The sequence below is a fragment of the Mustela nivalis genome, assembly GCF_964662115.1.
Source record: "Mustela nivalis genome assembly, chromosome: 19".
Classification (NCBI taxonomy): domain Eukaryota; kingdom Metazoa; phylum Chordata; class Mammalia; order Carnivora; family Mustelidae; genus Mustela; species Mustela nivalis.
The window spans coordinates 2,031,373-2,055,259 of NC_139038.1; the positions used below are offsets into that span (position 1 = coordinate 2,031,373).

Here is a 23,887-nt window from a genome sequence, read left to right on the forward strand (position 1 = left end):
TTCCATTGCAAGAATATACCATAATTTATTTACCCATGTCTCTACTAATGAATATTTAATTTCCCCCAGTGTTTTGCATGGACGCTAGGCGCTATTTGCAGCAGGAACCCACGGAAGCAAGCTCAATGCCGGTCAGCTGGTCAGTCCCTACTCCACAATCCTTTTGTACTAGGGAGTAACCTTGGAAGGGAATGTGGTGGTGTAAACACATCACAAGACACATTGTTTTAAAAAAAGTCAAATTTCAGAATACATATATGAAATACACTATCAAAAAATTTTTTTTTAGTCTTGGTCCTGGTTCCTGACACAGAGCTCTTAGGACTCTTGGAATCTTGAATGATGAGTGTCTTTTGTATGGTAATGAGATGACACTCTGCTTAAGGGCTTGGAGATAGCTTTGGGGGGGGGGGTGGCAGGGTGGATGCTGGAAAGACCAAGTAGTTAGAGGGTTATGACATTCAGCCCCACACCCCTACCTCTGGGGAGGAGAGAGAAGCTGGAAATTGAGTTCAGTCATCAAGAATGAATGATCTAATCAATCATGGCTATGTAAAGAAACCTTGATAAAAATCCTTCAACAGTGGGCTTCAAGGAGCTACTGGGCAGGGGAATACATGTTTCCGCTGAACGGGTTTGCTTACCTCAACTCCATGGGGACAGAGGCTCCCACACTCCAGACCCTTCTAGATTCCACCCTCCAGCTGCTCATTTGCATCCCTTAAGCTGTAATTAGTATCATGTCTTCTTGGGGTATATGAGTCATTTTGGCAAATTACTGAACCTGACAAGGGGTTGTGGGAACCCCAGATTTGTGGCTGCTTGGGGAGAGTATGGGTGGCCCCTGGGAATTGAAGCTGGCATCGGAAGTGGGGGCAGGCCTGTGGGGGTCTTTGGTGACTCTGGAGAGTAGTGTTGGGATTGAGTCGAGTTGTGGCACCCCTAGCCGGTGTCAGGAGAATTGGCTGCTGTGTGTGGAAAATGACACGTTATTTGGGGGTCGGGAAGAAGATGTCACAGCGCAGTGTGAAACCACAAACGTAACACACCGCTAAGCAAGACTAGTCAAGTGTGTGTGCAGAGAGAGAGGAAGGAAGGGAGAGAGAAAGGGCAGGGAAAGGTTCCAGAAAACTGGACGCAATGGTCACATCTGAGAAGAGGAATAAGTTCAGAGGCTAGTGACCAAGGCGGACGTGGACATGGCACTATTTTAGTATTTACAACAAGCATAAGGCAGTGCACGACTTGTACGGTTTAGAAGGAAAAAAAAAAAAGACAAATGAATGAAGGGAGAATCCAAGTACGGCACAATAGTCAAGCCAATATCCAATCTTTCCCCCCAACACACATCTTTAGGGAAGACCACAGGCCCAGCGGCTTGTTTGCACCAAGGAAACCCTCTGGCTGGTCCCCTGACCTGCCTCACGAAGGACTGGTCCACAGGCTGGGGGTTTCAGGTGGGGCCGGAGACAGCAGGACAGTGAGTGTGCTGTGGGCAATCAAGCTAGACGCGGCATTGGGGTCATCAGAACTGGGTCACAGAGAAGCCACAGCACAGACAGGGGAGACTGGAACCAGAAAAGGTGGAGGAAGGCAGAAGAAGCTGGTCTGCTGAGCAAAGCCTCAATGAGAAGCCAGGTGGGTCCTGAAGAAGAGGCAGGAGCCGTCTCTCTCTAGTCCTGGTCCCATAAGCCTTGGCTACGTGTGCTGCCTGGTGCTTGCTGTGGGATCTCTGAGTCTCCACACCGATCTGAACTATGCAGGTGGGTGTTTGCTTCATACAACTTGAAGGACTGTTTGCTGTCACCTGTTTGCTGTCATGAGTAACAACTGATTTGGGCGCGGAATGGGACGCAGACAGCCCTGCCTCCCAGACACAAGTCCTGACCCCCGCCAGCCCTCTCGCTGACACAGAGGATGGCCACCGGGGTCCCGTGGTGAGCCTGTGGTTTGGGGCGACATGAACATGCCCACGGCAGCCACTCCTCCCTGACGCTGGGTTAGTATGGCCATTTCTACCTAAGAAGCAAAATGTACTTTCCTAGACTATTCTCAAAGACTCTATCTAAATCCTAAGCACTCGATTCAACCCATTAATGGAGCATGTGGCAGCCACTGCTGTGTCTGTCCTTGTCACCACCCAACTCCTCCTGCATACAGAATCCTCAGGGTTCTCAGGAACTGAGTAGCCCGGGGCTTCAGGGAGGCTGGGCATCTTCTGAGCTGGGAGGAGCAAGGTCTTGTGCAGTCCCTACCAGTGGCTTCAGAAAAGGCACGTAGAGTGCTTTATAACACACACAACCTGTGGGAAAGCCTGCTGTGGGAGCACTTGGGTGCTTTTCCTTGATCTTTGACAGGGACACAGGAAGGAACACTGTCCTCCAGTTTTGGGATGTTAGCAGGTGGAGGTGTGTGTGATGCTTGGAGTTGTGCAGCCATTCTGTGACCTGAGGACTCACCTGAGGACAAAAACTAACACCCTCAAGATGGCAGAGCAGAAAGATGGAGAGAACCTGGGTCCCTGATGTCCCCTCCTGGGCACTGAATTCACTAATACCAGATGTTCCCCCCCACTGCCACTGGACTCCTTCATAGGCAAGATAATAAATGCCCTTTTCCCTGAGCCATTTTAAATTTGATCAACTATTACAGCCATCCCAAACCCTCCTGCCTAGTGAACATATCTACCTGATACAAAGACTAGCTAAGGACAGTGAGCTGAGAACCAGGTGCTCACACAGGCTGACGCTGGTTACTGGGGGTCAAGGCCTGTGCCCAGAAATTAGTTAAATTTCAAGCCAGGGAGACATGCAGGTCTGTGTGGAGCAGAGAAGCATTTCTGACCTCTCTTCACGGGCCAAGAAGGCAGTGCCAGGCATAGCCAGTGCAACAGAAATGCCTCCTCCAGGGACTGGGATGCCCTTTCCATGACTTCTGCTGGGAAAAAGGAAAATAAAAACGAAGCAGGACAAGACTAGAGCCAAACACCGCGAGCCTTCAGTGATGCTGCGCGCTGGAATGGCCAAGCAAGAAGCAGCCGCCTGCCCCCGTCCTCACTGAGAAACCTCGGGGTGTGACGCGGGGACAGCAGCGGGTCACGGGAGCCCCCACAATGTGACACTGTTCATGTCTCTAAAAAGGACCGCTGAGCTATGGTGTTAAGGATATACAGTGAAACCATACTGAGGAGCAAGGAACAGATAAAAACCAGAAAGGTGGCTCCCGTGCAGGGGGCAGCATCGTGTCCTTGTCCCTGAGAGACACCAGTGATTCTGGGGCCTGGGGTGACGCTCAGCTGGGGACATGGTGTCCCCTGTATTATTGTCTCACACACAGACACACAGACACACACACACAGACACACACACACACACACGCAACTACATGTAGTATTTCATGGGTAAAAACTACTGATAGTGTATCTAACCTTGAAGAAAAAACCATTTCGACACAATTTCAGATCATTTCCTCCCCATACACTCGGCTGTGACCCAGCCTGACTCTGTCTGGTCTTCGGAGATGGATCCACCGGCAGCTGGTATCTGATTCTGGGCAGTTTCCTTGGAAAGAGTTTGCCCAGAATCGTGCCCTCAGACGCTGAGGCCCTGATGGCCTATGGTGCTGGGTGGTCCTGCCTGCTCTATGTCACGGTCCCCACAGTCCTCACTGGGGGTCGTGGGGGCTGGTGTTCAATCTTGAGTCAGAGCCTAGATCCCATGGGCCTTTTTACCAACAGCGGGAAAAGCAAGTTCAAGGGTCCTCGGGCAGGTTCTATGGAAAGGATCATTTTGCTCAGCTTTGCTCCTGCTGGCTCCCGGACTCTCCTCTTGATTGTGTCCCAGGCTCTTCACCAAACCTGCTCACACACCTCTCTTTGCCTAGGACCTCCCCCACTGCGCCCCTGTCAAGTCTTAGGTAAGCCTCACTCAGAGGTTTTGTTTTGTTTTCCAATACAGAAGGTAACACAAGCCAAGTACCTGGCATACAGTTGGTGGTCAGTAGACAGCAGCCACCGTCCCGATATGGAGGTCCGACTTCTGAGCCTCCAGGCTGGTGCCTGGCCCTCCCCGAGCCAGTCTTCCTCGGGATCTAGAGCTGCGATGGCCAGAATCTATAAAAGGAAAGATAATCTGACTTGGCACAAGGGCGGAGGCTGGAGAGAGAGAGAGAGAAAATGTACCACTCAAGCATCAGAGTGATGCCCTGCTTTGGAAGAAAAGGCCAGAAAATCCTGGGGTGCCCATCTCTCCCGGTAGCAGTGACGCAGCGGACCATGGCCAGGAGCTGCTAGGGAGACGGGTTTTTGTCACAGCCCAGGGCCAGCCTGGAAGGCCAGGGGCCACAGGTCCTGAGCCCTTTGGGACTGGGAAGAAGGGCAGTGGTAGCTCTGAGGTTAGTCCTGGCCAGGGTGGAAGGTCTTTACAAAGTCCTTGGCAGGAGTGTTTGCAGAGTGGAGACATTCTGATCAGCCACAAATTCATTAGGTCAAAAGTGGCAAACCACCGTCCTGAGCCCAGAAGACTTCCCTTCCCTGTGAATTATGTCTTCAGCCCCCAGCACGCCATGGCTTTGGGCAGGAATACACCATGGCATGCACCGTACTTTCCCCAAGGTGGTGTTTCTTATGGTGACTGACGACACCGTCGTCCGTGCTCAGCTCGGCCACTCCGGGAGCCCGGGAAAGGAAAGCCAGGGAGGCGGAAAGGTGAAGCACAACCCCTGAGAAGGTGAGGTGGGACTTGACACCTGTCCCGACGGCAACTGGACTGGCAGCTGGGATCCCGGTGGTGGGGACTTTAAGCAGCTGTTCATGACCAACCGCTCTTATTCGGCAATGACAGGGACCCTGGGACATCACTGTTTAATCAGGAGCTTGTTTGGTTTCAGCTTTGACGATTAATCACAGGTGACACCAGATCTCCCAGGGCTGATGGAAGCTTCTCTTGTCAGGCATCCACTTAGATCAGAGTGAGCTGTCACAGGCCCTCTGCCCTGGGGAGGTGGCAGTGACATGCTTCTCTGGAGGACACCATCTCCTTCGTTGCCTCGTGGCCTCCCTGCTCTGCGGCTGGGAACGGGGCCACCACCGCCTGGCTCTGCAGGTGAGGGCCAGGGGAGCAGGGGACCTGCAGAGAGAGAGGCCCCAGCAGAGACCAGCAGGCCGATAAGCAAAGGCAAAGGGAAATTATACTTTCCTTTCATTTGCATTTACAAGCAGGAGGACATGCATTTTTTTTTTTTCATAATCAGAAGAAAAGGCTTTTACAGAATTAATTGTAAGAAAGATTTCAGTTATAAGAAAGGAAAACCGGATTTCCATAGGGTTGTACAGCTACCCAACATGTCAACGCTGGTTGGAAAAACTGAGACACAGGACAACCAGTGACGAGGCTGAACTTTCTATTTCTGCTGTTAGAGTTTGGACGACACCCTCAAGAACTTGGTCACAAGGTCGGAAAAACATACAGGACGTGTTTCTTGAGAGATTAGCTTATTGGTGTAACATTCAGATGGTTGAAACACCATCCCTGAGGCTTATAGATTATTTACTATGTGCCAGGCCCTTGCTAAACACAACTAAGCAACCTCAAAAACTCTCCACAATAGGCAGTATGATTCGTATTATTATTGCTATCATCATCCCCATTTTATAACCAAGCAAATCAAACCTGGTAGAGGTTCAAGGTCATATAATTAGCACAGAGGTCAGGATTTGGACCCAAGTTTCTCTGACTTACCACACACAGCCCCTAGAATCACCTTTTAAAAGAGACAAGTTTGCTTTTAGAAGGGCTGGGATCCAGAAAGGATATCTACGTACATTCCCTGAAATAGCACTTTTACATGCAAACTTAACAGAGAACTCCAAATGCATTCTAAGACGGCAGCTATAGGCTGAGGGTTAAAAAGAACGATTGCTTCTGGAAGTCGACTGCTTAGTGAGTTATTAGTGTATTACTCAAACACAGTCTGTGCCCATTCACCCTACGGCGAGGCTGTTAAATCGACAAGCAGAACTTGTACACACTGCTTTTGTCAACTCCTACTTAAGGATAAACAGAGAGCCAAGGATCACTTGATGTTGGAGGAGAGTCTTCATGTGAAAGGAAGAAACCAAAAGCAACAAGTTGCTACAAAGAACTTGCACGAAGCAGACGATGCAGATTAAGAGAAAATTAAAAACAAAACCCCTCAAAACGAGAACCCCACAACCTGATGATTAATATCCACTGAAATTAAATAAGATATTGCACCTTATTGTTTTATAAACAATAGTAGGATGCTATGAAAAAGGAACAAAGAATGAGAGGGAGTTCTTGGCAATTAAAATAAAATACCAGAAATTTATCAATAGAATGTTTGGAAGACAAATTTGAGGAAATCTTCCAAAGAAGTTAATAAAAAGTTAAATGGAAGAAAGATAAGAAATGGTGAGGGAAATGAGGTTAATAGGTCTAATATCCAATTAATAGAAATCCTGCAAAGAGAGTGCAGAGGTAGTTTCCTTTCTTGTCTAGCTTTTGGGGCTAGAATGTAAAGTTAGGGATGAAATTATCAGAAAATTAATATTAGAGGAGTTTCCCGATGCAAGACCACAAGTCTTCAGATTTAAATGGCCCTTTGGGTGCTCATTGCCATCAGTGGAAAAAGAACCTTCTCAGAACCTCTTTGTGAAATCTCAGGTCATCAGGAAATAAGAGAAGACCCTAAAAGCTTCCAGAGAGGACACATCAGGTCATAGGCAAAGGACTAGGAGTAAGTTTGGCATCAGACATTTCGACAGCCATACTGGAAGCTAGGAGACAATGAAGTGACGCCTTCACATTTTCGATGGAAAATATTTTTTAACCTGGAATTCTATTAAACTCCCCCCCCCCCTCCAAACTATAGGCAGGAAAATAGAATGATACTATTTTCCTAAAGGCAAAAGACTCTAAATACTTATTTATTTATTTTAAAGATTTGGTTATTTGACAGAGAGAAAGAGAGAGAGAGAATGAACAGGCAGGGGGAATGGCAGACAAAGAGAGAAGCCTAGAGTCTGGGACTCCATCCCAGGACTCTGGGATCATGACCCGAGTCTAAGACAGAAGCTTAACCAACTGAGCCAACAAGGCTTCCCGACTCTAAACATTTATTTCCCGTGTACCATTCCTTAGGAAGCTACTAGAGGATATGTTCCAGTAAAATGAAGGGAAAAAAAGCAGTAAAGAGGAAGGTATGGAGCTCAGAAAACAGAAAAACTGGACAAAGCAGCAAGGAAAGTTCCAGGATGAGAGAGAGGTGGCAAGAAGGAGCTAGCCAAGATTGTGACAGGATCACGGAGGGCCCACTAGCCGGAGGTGGCCAGGGGGAAAATGGAATGGTCCTCTGATATATTTCGCAATTTAGGAAATAATATTGTCGGGTAAATGACAGGACTGTGAGTCAGATGGAAAAATAGTGAAGGACAGGCACGTTAAGAAACAAAACAAAACAATAACAAACCCTCAACAAATGAAAAAAAAAAAAGGCAGTATTAACTCCAGGAGAAAACAAAAAGGTAAGAAAAGACATCATCACAGCATACAACTTGCCCCCAACATAAACAATGTTTACCTAAGTGATAATAATGTAACACATAAAGCTGTGATCTAAACGCATGGAGAGAATGCAGGAAGGGGAGAGGCGTGGAGTGGGGTACTCAGAAGAGGGTTAAATGCTCCTCTACCTAAGAGTATGTCAATAAAGAACGCCTTGAAGAGGCTATATCTGTAAATAGCCATGCAAACCCGTTACTTAGAAATGAGGTAAGTAACAGAAGCAAACAACAATGAAGAGTCAGAAGTGCTTGCCTCTGGGGATCAGGACTGAGAACAGATGTTTTTATTACAAGCCTACTTCACATTGCGACTCTGCAAGACTTATCTTATCCTGGCAAATAAATGAGCAAAAATTAACATATGTCAGTAGCTGGAAACAGGGACGATACATTTAAGTATAAAGAATCAAAGAGTTATCTCCATTCTCTGTGCACTTAACACAGTCTACCTTTCGCAGCGTTTGTCGGACAGCGCCCCTGTCTGTACACCGGAAGTGCCACCTGTATGTTTCATAGACGTCGCCTCCCAGGAGCTCCGTTAGGTAGGTTTTATTATTCTAGATTTTATTATTCCCACTCTGTGAGAACGAGGTAGGATCAGAGAGTTAAATAATGGGGTGAGATCCCACCTGCCACTAAGCGGCCGAACAAAGATTCCAACTTAGCCCTCATTGATTCCGACTCATCTGATGTTAATTAAACTAGCGGTGGTCACAACTAACATTTATTAAGCAGAACATCTATGCTTCATATGCATCTATGCTAATTAGCATCAATGTTATCCAGCAATTGATTCCTGGCTCCCTGGGCTCTCTATCTTTCTCTTTATGGCTTTATTCCCTCATTCAGTGGGAGCACATCCTCTAATAGCTGTCTACGAAAATGTCCATGGTGTAGCTCTAGGTAGACACTGTGCTAAATGTTCCATGTGGATTATCTCTTTTCCTACAATACACTAGAAGACATGTACCACTGTTACCATTTTATAGAAGAGAGACTCAGGGAGGCTCAGCGACCTGCCCCACGTCTGTCTCATCTCCTATAGAACTTAGCATGACAACTTACTCTTAGGAGCTGTTCAGTATATACTGGCTAATAAATAAAAATCACGTCCTGGGGGTGCCTGGGTGGCTCAGTGGGTTAAGCCTCTGCCTTCAGCTCAGGTCATGATCTCAGGGTCCTGGGATCGAGCCCCACATCAGGCTCTCTGCTCAGTGGGGAGCCTGCTTCCCCCACCCTCTCTCTGCCTGCCTCTCTGCCTACCTGTAATCTCTGTCTGTCAAATAAGTAAATAAAAATCTTAAAAAAAATTACATCCTGAATAAGATAAACAAGAGGCTATTACTATTTCAAATCCAGGGAGTGCCAGCCCTTTGGAAAAGAACCGTTTGTGGGACAGATACCTCCTCTCTTCTAAGAGCTGCCCCGGAGAAAAAGCTCTGGAACTAGAAGGGGGTCAGCAGTCAGTCAAATAGATGTATCTTGGCTTAATTGATTTGCAGGGATGATTGGAGTGAGAGACTTGAGATGAAGGGTTTCATTTTTCCAAAGAAACCTCCATTTAATTGAAAGGATTTCTGGCAAAAAAAAAAAAAAAAAGGAAAAAGATTATTTAAAAGGATGGTCTATGGCTTGTTAGAAAGGACCAAGGAGCTGGTCCAGCCATCTACATGTTCACAGCCCTGGAAATGAAGCTTTATAGAAAAGGACCCAAACGACCCCCCGCCGTGGCCCTTGCCACCTACAGCCCCCACTCCTATAAAAAGGACATGTAAAGAAATAGGAAGAAACATCCCCCCTACAGGATTCTTCCCTGGGATCCCAGGTAACTTTCTAACCTATCTCTTTCAGCTCATTCAACAGAAATATTGAGAAGATAGTATTCCCCATCAATTAACACCTGTACAGCAATCAACAGAGCTTCCCTGATATGTATTTTGAAAGCAGCAATTATCGTTTTAAATTCGCAGTGGAGTGGCCGATCCCACCTGCTGCCTACCTAACATCCATTCTCTCTCAGCACAGTCCCAATTTTGTGGGAAGCCTCGAACAACTATGCTTACATCTCTCTGGCAGCTAGATGGGACACAGTTTTGGCCAATGAGATGGAAGCAGAAGTTTCTGCAGATGTTTAAAGGGCTCTGTAGAGGGGTGGGGCAGAATCGGGGCAGAATCAGGGCAGAAGAGCCTTTGATTTGTTCTCGTCTTCATACCTGGAATGTGGATGCAATGTTCAGCTGCACAGCAGCTATTTTGTGAGCATGAAGACAAAGGTCACACTCTAAGTATGGCTGTGGAAGATTTCACAGTAGGATGCCACAGGCATTTTGGGTCTAAGCTTAACCTCTGAATTCTTGGTTCATGAGAAGAATAAAATCCCTACTATGCACAAAACTGATTTTGTCTCAAACGAAGGCGATTCAAGCCTCCTAAGAAAGTCCTATGAACCCTAGCAACAGACTTCTGAGGCCCACAATCTGAGTGACCGCTTCTTCCGTTTGTGCTGATTCCTTTTTTTCTAGATCCAAAACCAGAATAAGCAAGAGATCGGTAAGGACCAAGGACCACCCGCCCACGAGCAGAGTGCCCTCCGAGGGGTCGGCGGCCCGTGAGGAGATAAGGCACAGTCCAGGACATGTGACGAACAGATCCTGCCTCAAACCCTGAGCCATGCTTTTCAGCCTTTTCAGCCTTGAGTCATGTCTCCAGCCTCCACCACATCCACTGGAGTCTCTCTATTCTCTCATTCAGCTCTCGTTCTTCCACAGAAGCCCACCGTCCCCCAGGTTCCTACCAGCCCCAGCTCACATGACAGCCAAGATCCTCGCCGTCATCCCAGAGCACCGCCAACCTCTCCTGACCATCTCCTCGGGGACCAGGTCACCCGTAATCGCACCTGGAGCTCCTCTAGGGACTTCATTCATCTACTTTCAGGTAATCCGGGCGAAGGGCCCATGGTTTCTGTGAATAAAACTGTGTCGACCTGGTATCTTTTAGGAAGGAAGAAGGGAGGCATCAGTAGATATCAGGGTTCGGGGTTGGTGGGGAGCACGAGGCATTGACTGAAGCCAGAGACCGAAGGCACAGCGAACACCACCCTTTTCCCGTCCCCATGCCTGCCACACACCCCACCTTCTCCTGCAGCTTCTAACACACACCGTGGCAAAGAACATGGGAAGGGCACACACCTCTTGCATTAGCAAAGGATACTGCCCCCCTCCAGCTCCCGTTTTCCCATCAGTGCTGCACAGCAGCTTTTGAAACAAAGCACTTCCAGGAAAAACAGGTTTAAATTGTTCTGAAATGCATATTAATTCATTGCATTGGCTCTTCAGAAGCACCTGGAGCCCGGCACACAGTGCTCCCGTGGCGCTGACGGTCTCTGGGAGCCGGGGCTGGGCCACTTTGCCAAACCTGGGAAGCATGGTCTTGCTCTGGGGCTGGCCAAGGAGAGCCCTGGCCTTGGCGATCCTGAAATGCCGTTCTCTCGGAAGCCTGGTCAGCAGATGGCCTTTGCCACGGGCACGGTGACGTCATGGCACCCACCAGCCAAGTCCAGCCCCGGAGCCCTCTGTGCTTTCAAAGACAGACCCTCTGCTTTATCCGGGTGCCCAGTCTTCACTGTTCAGCTGCCGTTTTGTTCTCTGGGTTGGGAGAAACTCGGAGCGTCCGCGGGCCCCTCTGAAGGCTTCAGGCTAAGACCTGGCTTGGAGTCACGCTAACATTTGCTAAAGTAACAGCTCTAATGGTCTAAGGTATTATGATAAGAACATTCCATTGTCTCAGAACTGTGTTCAGTCATCAGTTAGCCAAGATGGCCTGCATGATGGCTGGGGATATGGTCAGCCCATGGAGCTGCCTTGCTTCGACCTCTCCCAGTGGAACCCAAGTCCCTGCTGTGGAACAGACCCACATTCCTGTGCTCTCCACCCGGGTTCGCCATCACCCATTTGCACACCCGCTGTGATTCCTTGAGAGGGCTTGTGTGATGCTCACGGGGAGTGTCAGGCACATGCCGCCGGCCTGTGGTGAGCTCTGCGCACATCTGCCTGATGAGCGAACAAACAGGGCTCCTTCCAGAGTCCGGCCCGCATGCCTGGGGTTTCTACCGCGCAGAAACGGGACACAGAGTGCATTTCGGTGCATGAATCATAAGGAGATGTGATTCCAGCCCGGGAGAAGCGGAAGGAAACCACGAGTTCCTTTTTGATTTGGGGAATGGGGAGCCAGGTGGGAAGGGAAGGAATCAGACATGGGGCAGGCACAGCCCTAGACCGGATCCTGCACGGATGGAGTCCTGCCCCCGGGGCTGGCGGGTGAGTGTGTGCGGTGAGAGTCTTCTGAGTGAAAAGGTTGGGCCCTTGCATTTCACAGAAAAGGTCACCAGCATCATCAAGTAAGAGCCCCATGTGGACAGCGGCCAGGAACGAGGCTGGAGGGTTCTGTGCAAGCCACACCTGGACCTTAAATCTTCCCCTGTTTACCTCCTCCTGATGTCGCCTGGTTGGTTCTGCAACCCCAGGGGGAGTGCGAGCCCAGGTCAGAATGGCAGAGCCTGCCGGGTCCTAGGGGGTGATGGTAAGGAAGCCTGAAGGTTCGTGGGAAGAGGTAGGGCAGGAGCAAGGCTGGGGAGAAAGAGGAAGAAGGAAGCCCGGGGTGGCAGATGAGCCTCTGCTTGGAGAATGCAGTTCTGAGGTACAATGCGGTGATCGGCCAGGGGAACGAGCAGCGGGCCACGCGGGCCACACTGCCGCTCAGATGGACTTATCTCCGGGGCCCAGGGCTGGTCTATAGCCTCACGAGCATGCTTTGAGGCCCCGGCAACAAGGTGATCTGGGCTCTCTCTCTTCTGCCTTTCGAAGGCGCACAGAACACAGACTCCGAAGCCATGCGGTCAACAGCCAAAAATGCATTTGTATTTTCATGGGGCTGTGCCTTCTGTGAAATATCACGAGGATGGGTAACTCAGTGACTCTTCTGAGCACGTTTCCACACGTTTGACTAGGACTCTGCTGATGACTTCAATCAGGAGCGGGCTGGTATCTAGAAGCATGCAGATTTCAGGTTTCCTCCTGCGGGAAGAGAGAGGTGGCTTTGGGGGCAGGGTGTCCCTGCCTCTGGCTTTTTTCCGATGCTTCTGCCACAGTCTGAGTGGACCGCAACAAGTGAAACCAGTGGGGCCGCCTCTGCTGCTGGAGGGCAGCCCCTCAGAGGCCTGAGGCTCCTGCTTTCCCGCGGCTGCAGGGGCTCCCACAGACGTCTTCTCGAAAGGCCTCTGGGGCTGGTGGGACCACTGAGGCAGGAAGCAGCATGGTATGTGGACCTCAGACTTTCTTATTTTTACCCTGCGGTGTTCGAGGCTTGAGGTCAGAGCTGTACTTTCTCCGACATCAGTCCCCTGGACAGGTCTGCAGGCTACAGCAGCAGAAGAGCCAGAGGGAGGGCCTTTGCTAGATGCGCGGTCTCTGCAGACGTCTTTGGGGTACGCCTACAGAGCTGGGGCGCTGGGGTTGCATTTGCAAGGAGGATGTAGAGCCTATCCTTGAGAGGTCAAAGTGCACTGTGCTTGTCGATGTCAGGTGACATCCCCCCCTTCCTGGAGAAGATGGGATCTGCACATAAAGAATCAAGGAATTCTACTCTGAATAAACTGAAAGTCTAGTCAAAAAAAAAAAAAAAATCTTTGCATAAGGAACTAACACTGTGTGTCCTACTGGAAAGCATCTAATCTTTTTTTCTTTTTTTAAAGATTGTATTTATTTATTTATTTGATAGATCACAAGCAGGCAGAGAGGCAGGCAGAGAGAGAGGAGGAAGCAGACTCCCCGCTGAGCAGAGAGCCTGAGAGCCCGACGCGGCGATTGATCCCAGGACCCTGAGATCATAACCTGAGCTGAAGGCAGAGGCTTAACCCACTGAGCCACCCAGGAGCCCCAGAAGGCATCTAATCTTGAAGTGGGGATCCTGGGTGTGAGTTCCAGCTCTGCCGTTTTCTGCTATGCGGTCTTAGGCATGTTGCTTAACCTCTCTGAGCCCCTCCTTCAGTCACTACCACCATTTCTCGGTCTGTAGAATTGGACAAGCAGCGCTAACATTTTAGGATTGCCGCTGTGCACACGGTAGGCACTTAATCAATATCACTTAATCTGGCCCTTTGGAAGCCAACGGCAAACTCTGGCTAGAAACAGGGTCTCTGCCGGATGTCCTGTGCAATCCTGCCAAACAGAACTTAGACAAAAACACCAAAGATCTGTCTTCAACCGTTTTGTCGGGGCCGCCGGTTTGCATCTCACCCACCCAGCGCTGTTGGCATCTCCTTATGTCCACTGTGCTGCTTATGGCCTCCGGGAAGGGATCCCTCTCTTTTCTTCCCTGGTCCACGCTGCGGTCCAGACAGGAGCTTGCACAGATGGGCGTTTAATATTTATAAAGGGATTGATTTCCAATGCATAAGTGCGCTCTCTCTTTTCCTCGTTTTAGCTTCCTCCCTGTGGCGGGGGAAGACCTTTGTGTCTGCAGACGTGATGTGGGTCTTCACGACAGCCTGTGGACTGGCTCACACGCCCTTCTTTGGCACCGGCTTGCTTTGCTGTGTCTGCAATTTGGATCTCAGCGTTGATCTCTCTCAGCCTCTCAATCAGTCACGGATCAGAAGTCTAGAATCCACACTCTGTCCAATTTCTGACCCGCAGGGACAGAGCTATCTTGTCACAACCCACCCCGACTGGGTGAGAGCTGCGGCAAAGCCAGCTGGCCTCACGTTCTGTCGGGAAGAACACGATATCAGTCACTTTTTGCAGGGTGCTCCTTCCCTGGGGCACGGCCCGAGTCTGCAGGGCCGTCTGCGTCACCGCAGACAGCCCGTGCTAGCCACTGGCATGCTGCAAATCCGTTCGGTGTGGAAGCCTCCTTCTTGGAAAATTGCTAACCCTGTGCCAGCCAGCACTTTCTGGAGAACGCTGAGGGCCTCTCTTGGTCCTGTGGGAGGTCACTAGCTGACCTTCAGGAGACACGTTTCTGGACGAAACTGTGGGTGTCTGACATGCAGTGGGCACTCATGCAGTATCAGAGGAGGGGAAAGAATGGAGCGTTGACAAAACCCACAACAGACGGCGGGAGTGGAGGTGGGCAGAGTGTCAGAAAAGATGGCTACGGTGCAGAAGGGCTGGAAAAACCACCCTCTGCAAATTCAGCGTGTCTCGCAGGGGGCGTCAGTCACCTAATCTAGGATTACGCTAGACTGGGCTCGCGCTTCCCAGGAGAAAAGGGACAATCAAGACTCCGGTGATGGAAAGCTGCGGGACGCGTCCGTGGTTGTTAGTTTCAACTGGGTGGCAAAATGAGAGTGGTGTCTCGCCGCTCAGCACAGTTGCTCGCTCACAAAGGACTCCGGGACAAACCACGGCCTCCGGAGCCTTCTGGGACCAATGACCCAGTTTGTGGGGGTTCCAGAAGCCTGATTTGTTCCATTCCCCTCTTTCTGCACGTCTCGAAACGTCACCACTTATTGCAGACATGTTGGGGAAAATATGTTCGGCGCCTACCTCCAGCACTCTTATTTCCTTCCCCAGATTATTGTAACAGATTATTGTAACCATGAGCGTGTCCGTGCCAGATTCCGCCAGCACAGAGGTGAAATTCAAACCAGTCAGATTTCCTGTGCTGGGGGGGGGTCTGCCCAGAGATGACTAGGTGGGGGGGGCAGTAAGTCAGCTACAATGTATTAATTGAGGAACCACTATGTTGGGAGCAAAATAAGTTTGTGCCTCCAATGAAACATCCGGCTTTTGGGAGGGAGAGAGAAGCAGGAAAGGACCCAGAAAGGGTCCCTTTACTTACAATTAACTGCAAAATAAACAGCTCCCCCATGCATCAGGGCCCCTCCTTTCCACAGCCCCTATAGCCTCACATTTCAATTAGCCCTGTTTTCTGGCCCCCTATCACCTCGGATAATCAAGGGCTGGCAGTAATTAATTGTGATAATGTGCTCTGGGGCACAGCCAACCGTAGCTCAGGAAGGAAGGCCAGAGACGTTCCTGTCCTCAACATGCCCGCGGACGAGGGCTGCTCAGGGTTCCGGCTGCACAGGCCTCGGGGTGGGCAAGGGTGGCGGGTAGAGAGCCTCACAGGCCTGCAGGTGGCTTCTGGTATCTGCGACATCATGGCGGCAAGCAGGGGTCCCCCCCACCACCCGCTTCCACCTCCCTTCCTGGTCCTCACCGCCCCGAGCCCTCCAAGCCACTGACTCCAGAAATGAAGACATTTAAACGCACAGTGGGATACGATTCAGCCACGAAACGGAACATGGTGCTGATCTGCACTATACCACGGGCAAACCTTGAAAACCTCACACAGAGGAAAAGAACCACACCCCAAAGAACCACGTTTTGTGTGATCCTGTTTATGTGCCATGTCCAGGAGAGGGAAATCCACAGACACAGAAACGAGGTGGACGACAGGCTACCAGGGGATGGGGACTGGCCGAGATGGAGGGGTGACTGCTAGCAGAGAAGGGGTTTTATTCTGGGGGTGCTGGAAAATGCTTCAAAGCTAGGTGGAGGGTGTGATTGTGCAACACGGGGAGAGTGCGGAATGCCACTGAATAGTTCACTTTCAAACAGGGGTGCACCTGAGTGCCTCAGTCAGTTAAGTGTCTGCCTTCTGCTCAGATCATGATCTTGGGGTCCTGGGATCGAGCCCTGTGTGGGATTCGCCGCTTAGCAGAGAGCCTGCTTCTCCTTCTCCCTCTGGGCTTTCTCTCTCTCTCAAGTAAATAAGGTCTTTAAAAACAAAATAAAAAGGGGTGTGGAGGTTATGTGAACTTCACCTCCATCCTTCAAATCAGATCAAATAAATAAAGACAGCTACAGTTTCTGGAGCACACGAGAGGTGCCAGGTCCTTGCTGGGAAGGTACTATCGACTCTGATGAAGAAGTAAGAGGCCCGGGGCCTGGTGGCGGGGTGGGGGGAACCTGAGGGTGGTTGAGGGACTGAGTCAAGCCTACGAGGCCCGCACGCACCCCCCTCCTCCAGGCACCCCTGGGAATCAGGAGTGACGTCTGCGGAGGGACGCTGCCCGCAGGAAATGCAGGACAAGGCCCAAGGGAGGCAGAGGCAGCAGAAGCAGCCGGGGTGCGTGCGGGTTTGTAGAGAGGACGAGGGCGGAGGAAAGGGAAGAGGAACTCATGGTTTTTAGCCCCCACAGCGGGTTAAATAACCCACAGGTGTACGGCCCAGGGATGGGACGGACGCGAGTGGGGGTGGGCTCCGGCCGGGGGTGGGGGGCGGGAATGGGAAAGTAGGGTCCGGCCAGGAAGGGCTGCTTCCGTGGAAGTGTCCGTGGAACTGTCACGTCCCTCCTCCTGGGAGCGACTGCCGGCGACCGGCACATGAACTTAAGCAATTTCCCGTAGGCCAGCTCACCTGTGTTAAAGCCACCAGGCAGCTTGAAACGTAAAAGAAACGGAGGGAAACTCACATTTTCCACTCCTTTGTGCGGGATAAGAGGGTAGATGGGGCGAGGATTTTGCAAAGCATCTTAACACACCCGGCTTTTCCTTGTAAGGAGAGTTCTGTCTTGTGTGCGTCTCTCCTTTTTAACGATCTATTATGTAAGAGTGTCTTTAAATGAATCTGTTGGGGCTGGAGGCTGGTGGTTGTCTCTTTTCACTTTCTCCCCTCCTGGGTGCTGGCAAACACCACCCGTGTTTTTCTGATGTTCTCTGTGCTTCCTACACGGTGGGGTGGAAACATTTGCCTAGCCTCCGAAAGCAACAGGGGCAGGAATCTGGGGATCTCCACACTCAGAGATCATCACTAGCTTCTGTCCATGAAAGCGAAAGCTCGTAAATCAGATGCAATCAGAAAACCTTTTTTTGGGGCTTGTGTCAAATGACTTGATCACCTATAATTAATTAAATAAGGCGCCTGTCAAAACTGCACCCAGACACGGGAAATCAGGACGGACTTGAGGGCTGTTAGGAGCGAGTGTGGATTGCTGGGGACAAGGGAACCAGCTGATTTTGTGACCCTCTCTGGGCCTGTGTAGGGAGCTGGGAACAAGTCCGTCTGCAAAGCCAGGCTTGAAGGCCAGCTGCCTGGCGCTCTCTGCGATTGTCACTGGCCAAGCGGGCCTTTGTCCCCAGGCCAGGAGACTTCTCCATGGAGGAATGGCACTCGCTGTGAGACTTTGAGACACCCCTGCGCTTATACTGTCTCTTGTTTTCAAGGATGCCTCCTAGACCTCCCTGCCTTCTTTCTAACCCGTGATGTCAGTTTGATCCCCTCAAGGTACGACTGTCTGATAAACACAAGAGCCCAAGGACTACAAAAGTTTCAGCCCAGCAGGACCTAAGGGATTCTTGAAGCCTTTTAGTAGGAAATGAGGAACTTTCTCTGAGGCCCTGGGGAGATGCTGGTGGGGCGGGGGCAAGGGGTAGGAGGACTTCCCCTTGGGCCCTGGTCCTTCTGCCTCCCAGAAAAGTCGTTCATGCCCCGCTGTGCTTTTCCACCCTGGGTTCTGGATCAAAGTTCTCTCGCTGGGTTCAGGCTCCAGCTTCTCTCTCTCTCTCCCTCTGTGTTGGCTACGGGCAGGGGTTGGACCTCGGGTTCACGTGCTGATGGACCCTCGGCAACAGGCTCTTTCTTTGCACATGTTATCTTACTAAAGCTCAGAAGAGGCTGCTAGGAGCTCCTGGGGAGGGCGGGGATCCCCGGAGGGCAAGACTGTGGGGCTTCTGGCTGCCGACCCCTCCAGCGGGGAGCCTGGGTACCTCTCTGTGCACTCACGCCCACACCTCTGCCCTCGGCCCCCGCCCCGTCAGAAGAAAGTTAAAAAAAAAAAAAAAAAAAAGAACAACAAAACCCAGCACACCATAATGGGAGCGTTCTGGTCCAAATTGACCAGGCATTTATCGAGGGCCCTTCTCTGAGCTCCGTTCCACACTCTGTGCAGTCGACATGACAGCATCAAAGAGTCGCCCCAGCACCGGGGGGTCGGGAGCCACACTGTGTTGTTTAAGAAGTTCAGAAATGGACAGGAATATGCGTGAAGCCGTGAGACACACGCTGTGGACGAGAGCAAGAGGGAGGAGGTAGGGGATGGGGGGGGTCGCCCAGCAGCCCCCAGTCTGCTGCAGAAGCCCTCCCTGACAAGGACGCAGCTTCCCCAGCTCTGCACCCACATGGTTCCAAGCAAAAGGACCGGCCAGTCAGAAAATATACTTACGTGCTTGCAAACTAGCTCAGTCCTGGGTCTGCCTAGGGGGGGACTCTGTGTGGTCCCCTCCAACTCCTTCTCCTCCGGTGCGTGGCCTACAGGGCCCCCAGAAAGTGCTGATGCTGCAGGGAGCCAGCGGCCTCCCCGGAAGCCCACACAACACCCCCTCGGAGGCCGCCTCTAATTTTAGCAGGGCCAGAGGTGGGGGCTGAGGGGCTGCCATACTTCCCTTTTTATTTTTGTTCTGAGCAGAGTCTGTGGGTGACTTTCCACCGAGGGGGAGGCTGGGAGACGCGGAGGGGACGCTGCTCTCTCTGGCAGGTGGGGCCGCGTCTGCCGCTGGGGCGCAGAGGGGATGGGGGTGCCGGAGTGGAGGGAGGAGGGGCCAGGAGTCTGGCATCACTTGTGCTCTCCCCTCCTGCTGGCCCCTGCCGCCGTCCCAGACCTCACCAGGGACACCGCAACCTCCTGCCTGTGACCTGCACCAAGGAGGACTCCTGGCTGGCCTAGAACATTCCAGGGAAGATGCTTCCGCAAGTCTCATATCAAGCTGCCCGGAGCCAAACAGCCCATCCTACTCTTTTCTCCTCCAGACATCCCATCCAGACGTCCACAGTAGGCGACGGACCCGGCTCCCCTCTGCCTCTCTGACCACCCGTGTCTCTGCCTTCTTACCCTGCGGGCTGCCCAGTGGGGTGGGGAGGCTCTGATCACCCCATTCCCCTGGGGGAACACAGGGCCATGTCCTCTCGGGGAAATGGGGGCAACGGAAGCCGTGGGTGGATGAGTCCAGGTGATGCTCGCACACGCCGGTGACCCAGCAAGGCCGTCCCGCCCCCTTCCTAGAAGCTCCCTGCCCCGCCTCCACACCTGGGTGAGCGTCCCCGCCCAGGCGCCCCGGCCCCACACGGCGGAACCCCACACTGCTTCAGCTTCCCTCCTGTGTCCCAGCCTATGTGGATCGCCACAGAACTTTCTGGACCCTCTCCGCTTTCCTAAAATACTGCAGTGAGATCAGGAAGCCCCACGCATTCTAAGTACCCAGTGCAGTGAGTTCTGAAAAGAAGACCCCCTTATGACCAGTTAAGAAGTGGACTGTGGCCAACACCCTAGAAAGTTCCTTCACAGACCTTTCCATCCCATGTTCCCACCCTCCGGGGTCACCAGTCCTGGGATGTCTGTCACCGAAAGACGGTAAAGCGTGCAATGCACTGTTTAGGACCTGGCTTGCTGTGCTCAGCATGTCGAGGGGCATGCATTTGTGTCATGGTCATGGGCTTTTGCGCCTCACAGCTTATCTGTTCGCCTCTCAGTGGACATTTGGGTGGTGTCCCAAGCTCTCTTTTTGGGGACATTCTCGCACAGATCTTCATATGGACATGTGTTGTCATTTCTTTGGAATAAATACCTGGGATTAGAATTGCTGGGTCATGGCGTCGGGGTACCATCAGCTCCGTAAGAAACCGCCCATTTTCCAAGGTGGCCGTGGGGTCCTGCCCTCCAGCCCGAGCGGGTGAGTGGTCACACACAGAAGCCAACGGTCAGGGAGCTCATGCACAGAGCTCACTCTGGTCAGCCTCTGGGCACGGCGGGTGGGCTGGGTCTGCAAGGCACCCTCTGAGCCCTCGGTGTCTCCACTGTCACATGGGGACAATGACCATGCCAGTGTCACTGGGGTGTGAGGATGAAAAGGTGAAGTTTGGAGAACACGAGCTCAGTGCCTACATCTGGTCAGCACTCAGGGCTGGACACAGCTGATCTCCCATCAGGGATGACCCAGCCTCCCTCCTGAGGACAGAAAGGGGTTTGCAGCATCTCCTGGTCGTGCTCCCATGTTCAAGGTGCTGATGGCATCACTGCTGGGTGAGCGGAAAGGAGGAGGAAGGAGGTGAGCACGTCCCCCTCTCTGGGCAGGGGAGGACCTTCAGAAGAATAGCTGGGTCCATCTTCTTCCCAGTTCTCGTCCTCCAATTCTGAAAGCCGAGCCCTACTCTAATGCCACAGAAGGGAAGTCCTGCTTAACTGCAAATCCTGCCACGGGCCAGCAGTCCTGTGTAGCAGCTGACATTACCACCCAAAGCCAAGCCTCGGGGGAGTCGTAGGATTGGCCTGAGGCCTGAGGCCTGAGGCCACACGATGTCTTCGTCAGCTTCTGCTGCTACAGCAACACCCCTCCGTGTCTGGTGAGACCTCTTCCTGGTTCACGGATGGTCACCTTCCCATGCTGTCCTCACCTAGCCTTTCCTTGGCGTGAGCTCATGAAGAGAGAGCTCCCCTACCTCTTCCACTGCTTGTAAGACCCCAACCCCATCACAAGGCCCCCACCCTCATGACTGCATCTAACCCTAATTACCTCCCAAAGGCCCCACCTCCAAATACCACCCCACAGGGGCTTAGGGCTTCCCCACATGAATTCTGGGGAGGGTTTAGGGCTGGCTCTGCCTGGGATAGAAGGCTCCTGTGTGTGTCCCAAAGGAGTAGGGCCTCCCTCTACCTGCTATGCTGTGAATATCACCAGGACACTGTCAACTGAGTGACGACTCCCGGACTCGCCGGCAAATCGATGGGAAGGAAGCACCACGGCGAAGCCTCCGTCCTAGTTGGTCAGAGCGCAAGGTAATGGGATTTCAGACCCAGGAGTGGTCTTTGGTGCCATTTCAGACCCCTGCACCGTGAATCCCCCGTTAGCGAACGTGAGTACTGCCCGGTGGAAGGGAGCCCTTGCTGAATGAATGCTACCCACAAATGGTGGGCCTGGTGTCTGCAGGGCCCTCCGCGGGCGTTCCCGCAGGTGGCCTTCTCCATGCCTGCCCTGTGGGATAGGTCGCTTTACCCTCATGCTGCAGAAGAGGGTCCGGACACCAGGGCCCAGACCCCACGGGGTGGTGGGGGAGGCACAGGGACCGATTCCGGTCTTCTCTACCTCTGCACCCTGGACTTTCCATCATGCCCCATTTTTCTTTGTCCTGCACAGAAAGCGGATCTTTCTAAGGAGAGATAAATCCGCCAGAGCCAGGATGAGGGTAGGGGAAAGGGGGTCCAACCACGTTGCAGGGTAGGGCCAAGTGCTTTCATGTCCTTCTGTCCCTGGGAGTCTAAGTCACTCCCCACCAGAGAGACCAGCACGGGGTTGGTAGAATTCTTTCCTGAACTCAATGGGGAGATGCCCACTGGGCTCATCAGGGGCGCAGCACAGGGGGTGGGGGGTGCCCGCATGGAAAGGCAGAGGGAGCTGTATCGTCACGGGCAGCCGCTGAGAAGAGGTGCCCAGAGCCCCTCCAGGGGAGGTGGCAGGAGCTAAGTGACACGTGAGAGGAAGTGGCTTCCAGCAGCTTCCTGCACGCACACCCAAGGAGGTTCAAGTCTGAGCTGTAGGTGAAGAATGATTTCTCTACTATGGCAAGAAAGAAGAAAAAAAAAAAAACCCAACAACAACGCAAAACATCCGGCTCTGTAATAACAGCCTTGCGTGGTGTGGGGGGCAGGGGACCCAGACACAAAACACGCCCAACGTGGAGTGGCGCTTTGGGGCATCAGCTGCATCCCGGAGGCCCCGGTCTGTCCTGCTACGGCCCCAGAATGCGTTCGTTTGGGCCCGCCCAAGGACGCAGGATTCAACCTCTCCCCTTTGTGTTATTTGTTTAATTTATCTCCGCCTTGAAACCGTAGTTCTAAACACTGCAGGCCCTTGACTGCTGACTCAGCTGCCAGAGCCAAAACTCATAAAATCCTGTTTCCAAAAGGTCCAATGATTTTATTTTCTGACCATAAATATGAAATTTAATTAGCAGCTTGCTGCTAATGAAGTCGCCACAGAAGCCAGCCTGGAGACCGCAGAGCAGGAGCAGAGCAGGAAAAGACCGCCCCACATTAAACAGAACCTGTGGACCTGTTAACCCTTGCCTCTCCCTCTGCCCTTCGCCACGACCCCTGAAGCCTGGAGAGCAAGGGAGCAGACTCCGAGCGGGAAGGACAAGGCGGGGCGGGGGTTGCTCACTGAGAGACTGGGATGCGGGTAGGATGTCCCCTCCGGTTGGTGGGAAGTTCCTGGGCACTCTGGCCTGGCTGTGTCTCCACGGCAGGGTGGGGGGGACTGGAAAGAGGCTGAACGAAAAAGAACTAAAGCTAAGGAAGAGCCCCGTTACTCTGTTTCGTTGGACACTTGGGGCTATTCACACTTGACCAAACACATGAATTCCAACACCCACCTGCTCCTCCAACTACCCCTGGTCTCAGTTTAACTTTTATAAAATGGAGTCTATAAATAATCTATAAATAGTTTATCTATAAAAGAGGCATAATGCTCACAGCTGGTGGAATTTTAGTGATGATGGAACGTATTTCTAAAGCCTGAGCCTGGAATATAGCAGGTGCTCAATAAATGGGAGCCATCATTATTAATATCCTTGGATGGATTCATTCATTAAACCCAAAGTCCAGAACTCAGTAAGATCTGAAGTCCTATTGTGAAGAAACGGACTATTTCAAGCATCATTCAAGAAGCTGAAGGTGAAACATGGAAACCCAGTCCACACGGTTGGTGCTAAAATAATGCTGTCATCAACCAAATGTGTCCTGCGCCAGTGTCTAAGACCCAGGTGTGTGTGGATGGTGTGAGAGTATGTCCATCAAGCAGAGGTCATGGCGCACACACAGATTCCCCAAACACAAACATCTGTTAGATGTGAGGGTCTCCTTCCCTCCTGATGGGACCTCCAGCACGAAACTTCAGACTGAGTTTGCAGTCAAGGCACACTTGTGTGACAGTACGATACTCTAGAAAAAAGTTTATGGCAGAAGGTAATAGAGTTTTTAGGGTTGTTTTCATGCTTGCCTTTTTTTTTTTTTTTTTTAAACTGAAGCATGCTTCTGTTCTGCTGGCATATGAGAACTTGAACCAGTAGGAATAGCACGTGTTTCAGCTCCTGTGGCTCTGGGGGAAATTCTCCTAGGGTCACCGCTGAGATTTCTGGGATGCTAGACGCTGAACCCCCTCAGGTATAACTGTCAGCCCCAGCAGGTGCAGATGGCTTTAAGGATTAAATGTCATGGGTAAACGATGCTGGGTAAATCCAACCTTATTGTCT

The 23,887-nt window shown here is 51.7% G+C and overlaps 1 protein-coding gene and 1 long non-coding RNA gene across 11 annotated transcripts in view; one reads left to right on the forward strand and one right to left on the reverse strand.

The window, feature by feature from the left end:
- Positions 1-23,887, reverse strand: part of CARD11 (caspase recruitment domain family member 11) — a 110,603-nt gene that overhangs the window by 35,540 nt on the left and 51,176 nt on the right. For 3 of the 9 annotated variants that reach the window (XM_082714187.1, XM_082714185.1, XM_082714181.1), the window contains exon 2: positions 3,978-4,111. The exons of 3 other annotated variants lie outside the window; for them this stretch is intronic. In XM_082714187.1, the coding sequence (XP_082570313.1) occupies positions 3,978-3,984 (7 nt within the window). In that variant the 5' untranslated portion in view covers positions 3,985-4,111. Of the gene's footprint in view, positions 1-3,977; positions 4,112-18,809; positions 18,983-23,887 lie in introns of those variants that run through there. 3 more of the 9 variants (XM_082714186.1, XM_082714182.1, XM_082714188.1) reach the window with 2 other exon arrangements.
- Positions 19,056-23,201, forward strand: LOC309854738. 2 transcript variants are annotated; one of them, XR_014306395.1, is made up of 3 exons: positions 19,056-19,121; positions 19,244-19,415; positions 20,166-23,201. It is a non-coding gene; the product is annotated as an uncharacterized lncRNA (long non-coding RNA). The 2 variants fall into 2 exon arrangements; XR_014306396.1 differs by having other exon boundaries at positions 19,099-19,415; positions 20,166-20,313; positions 20,536-23,201.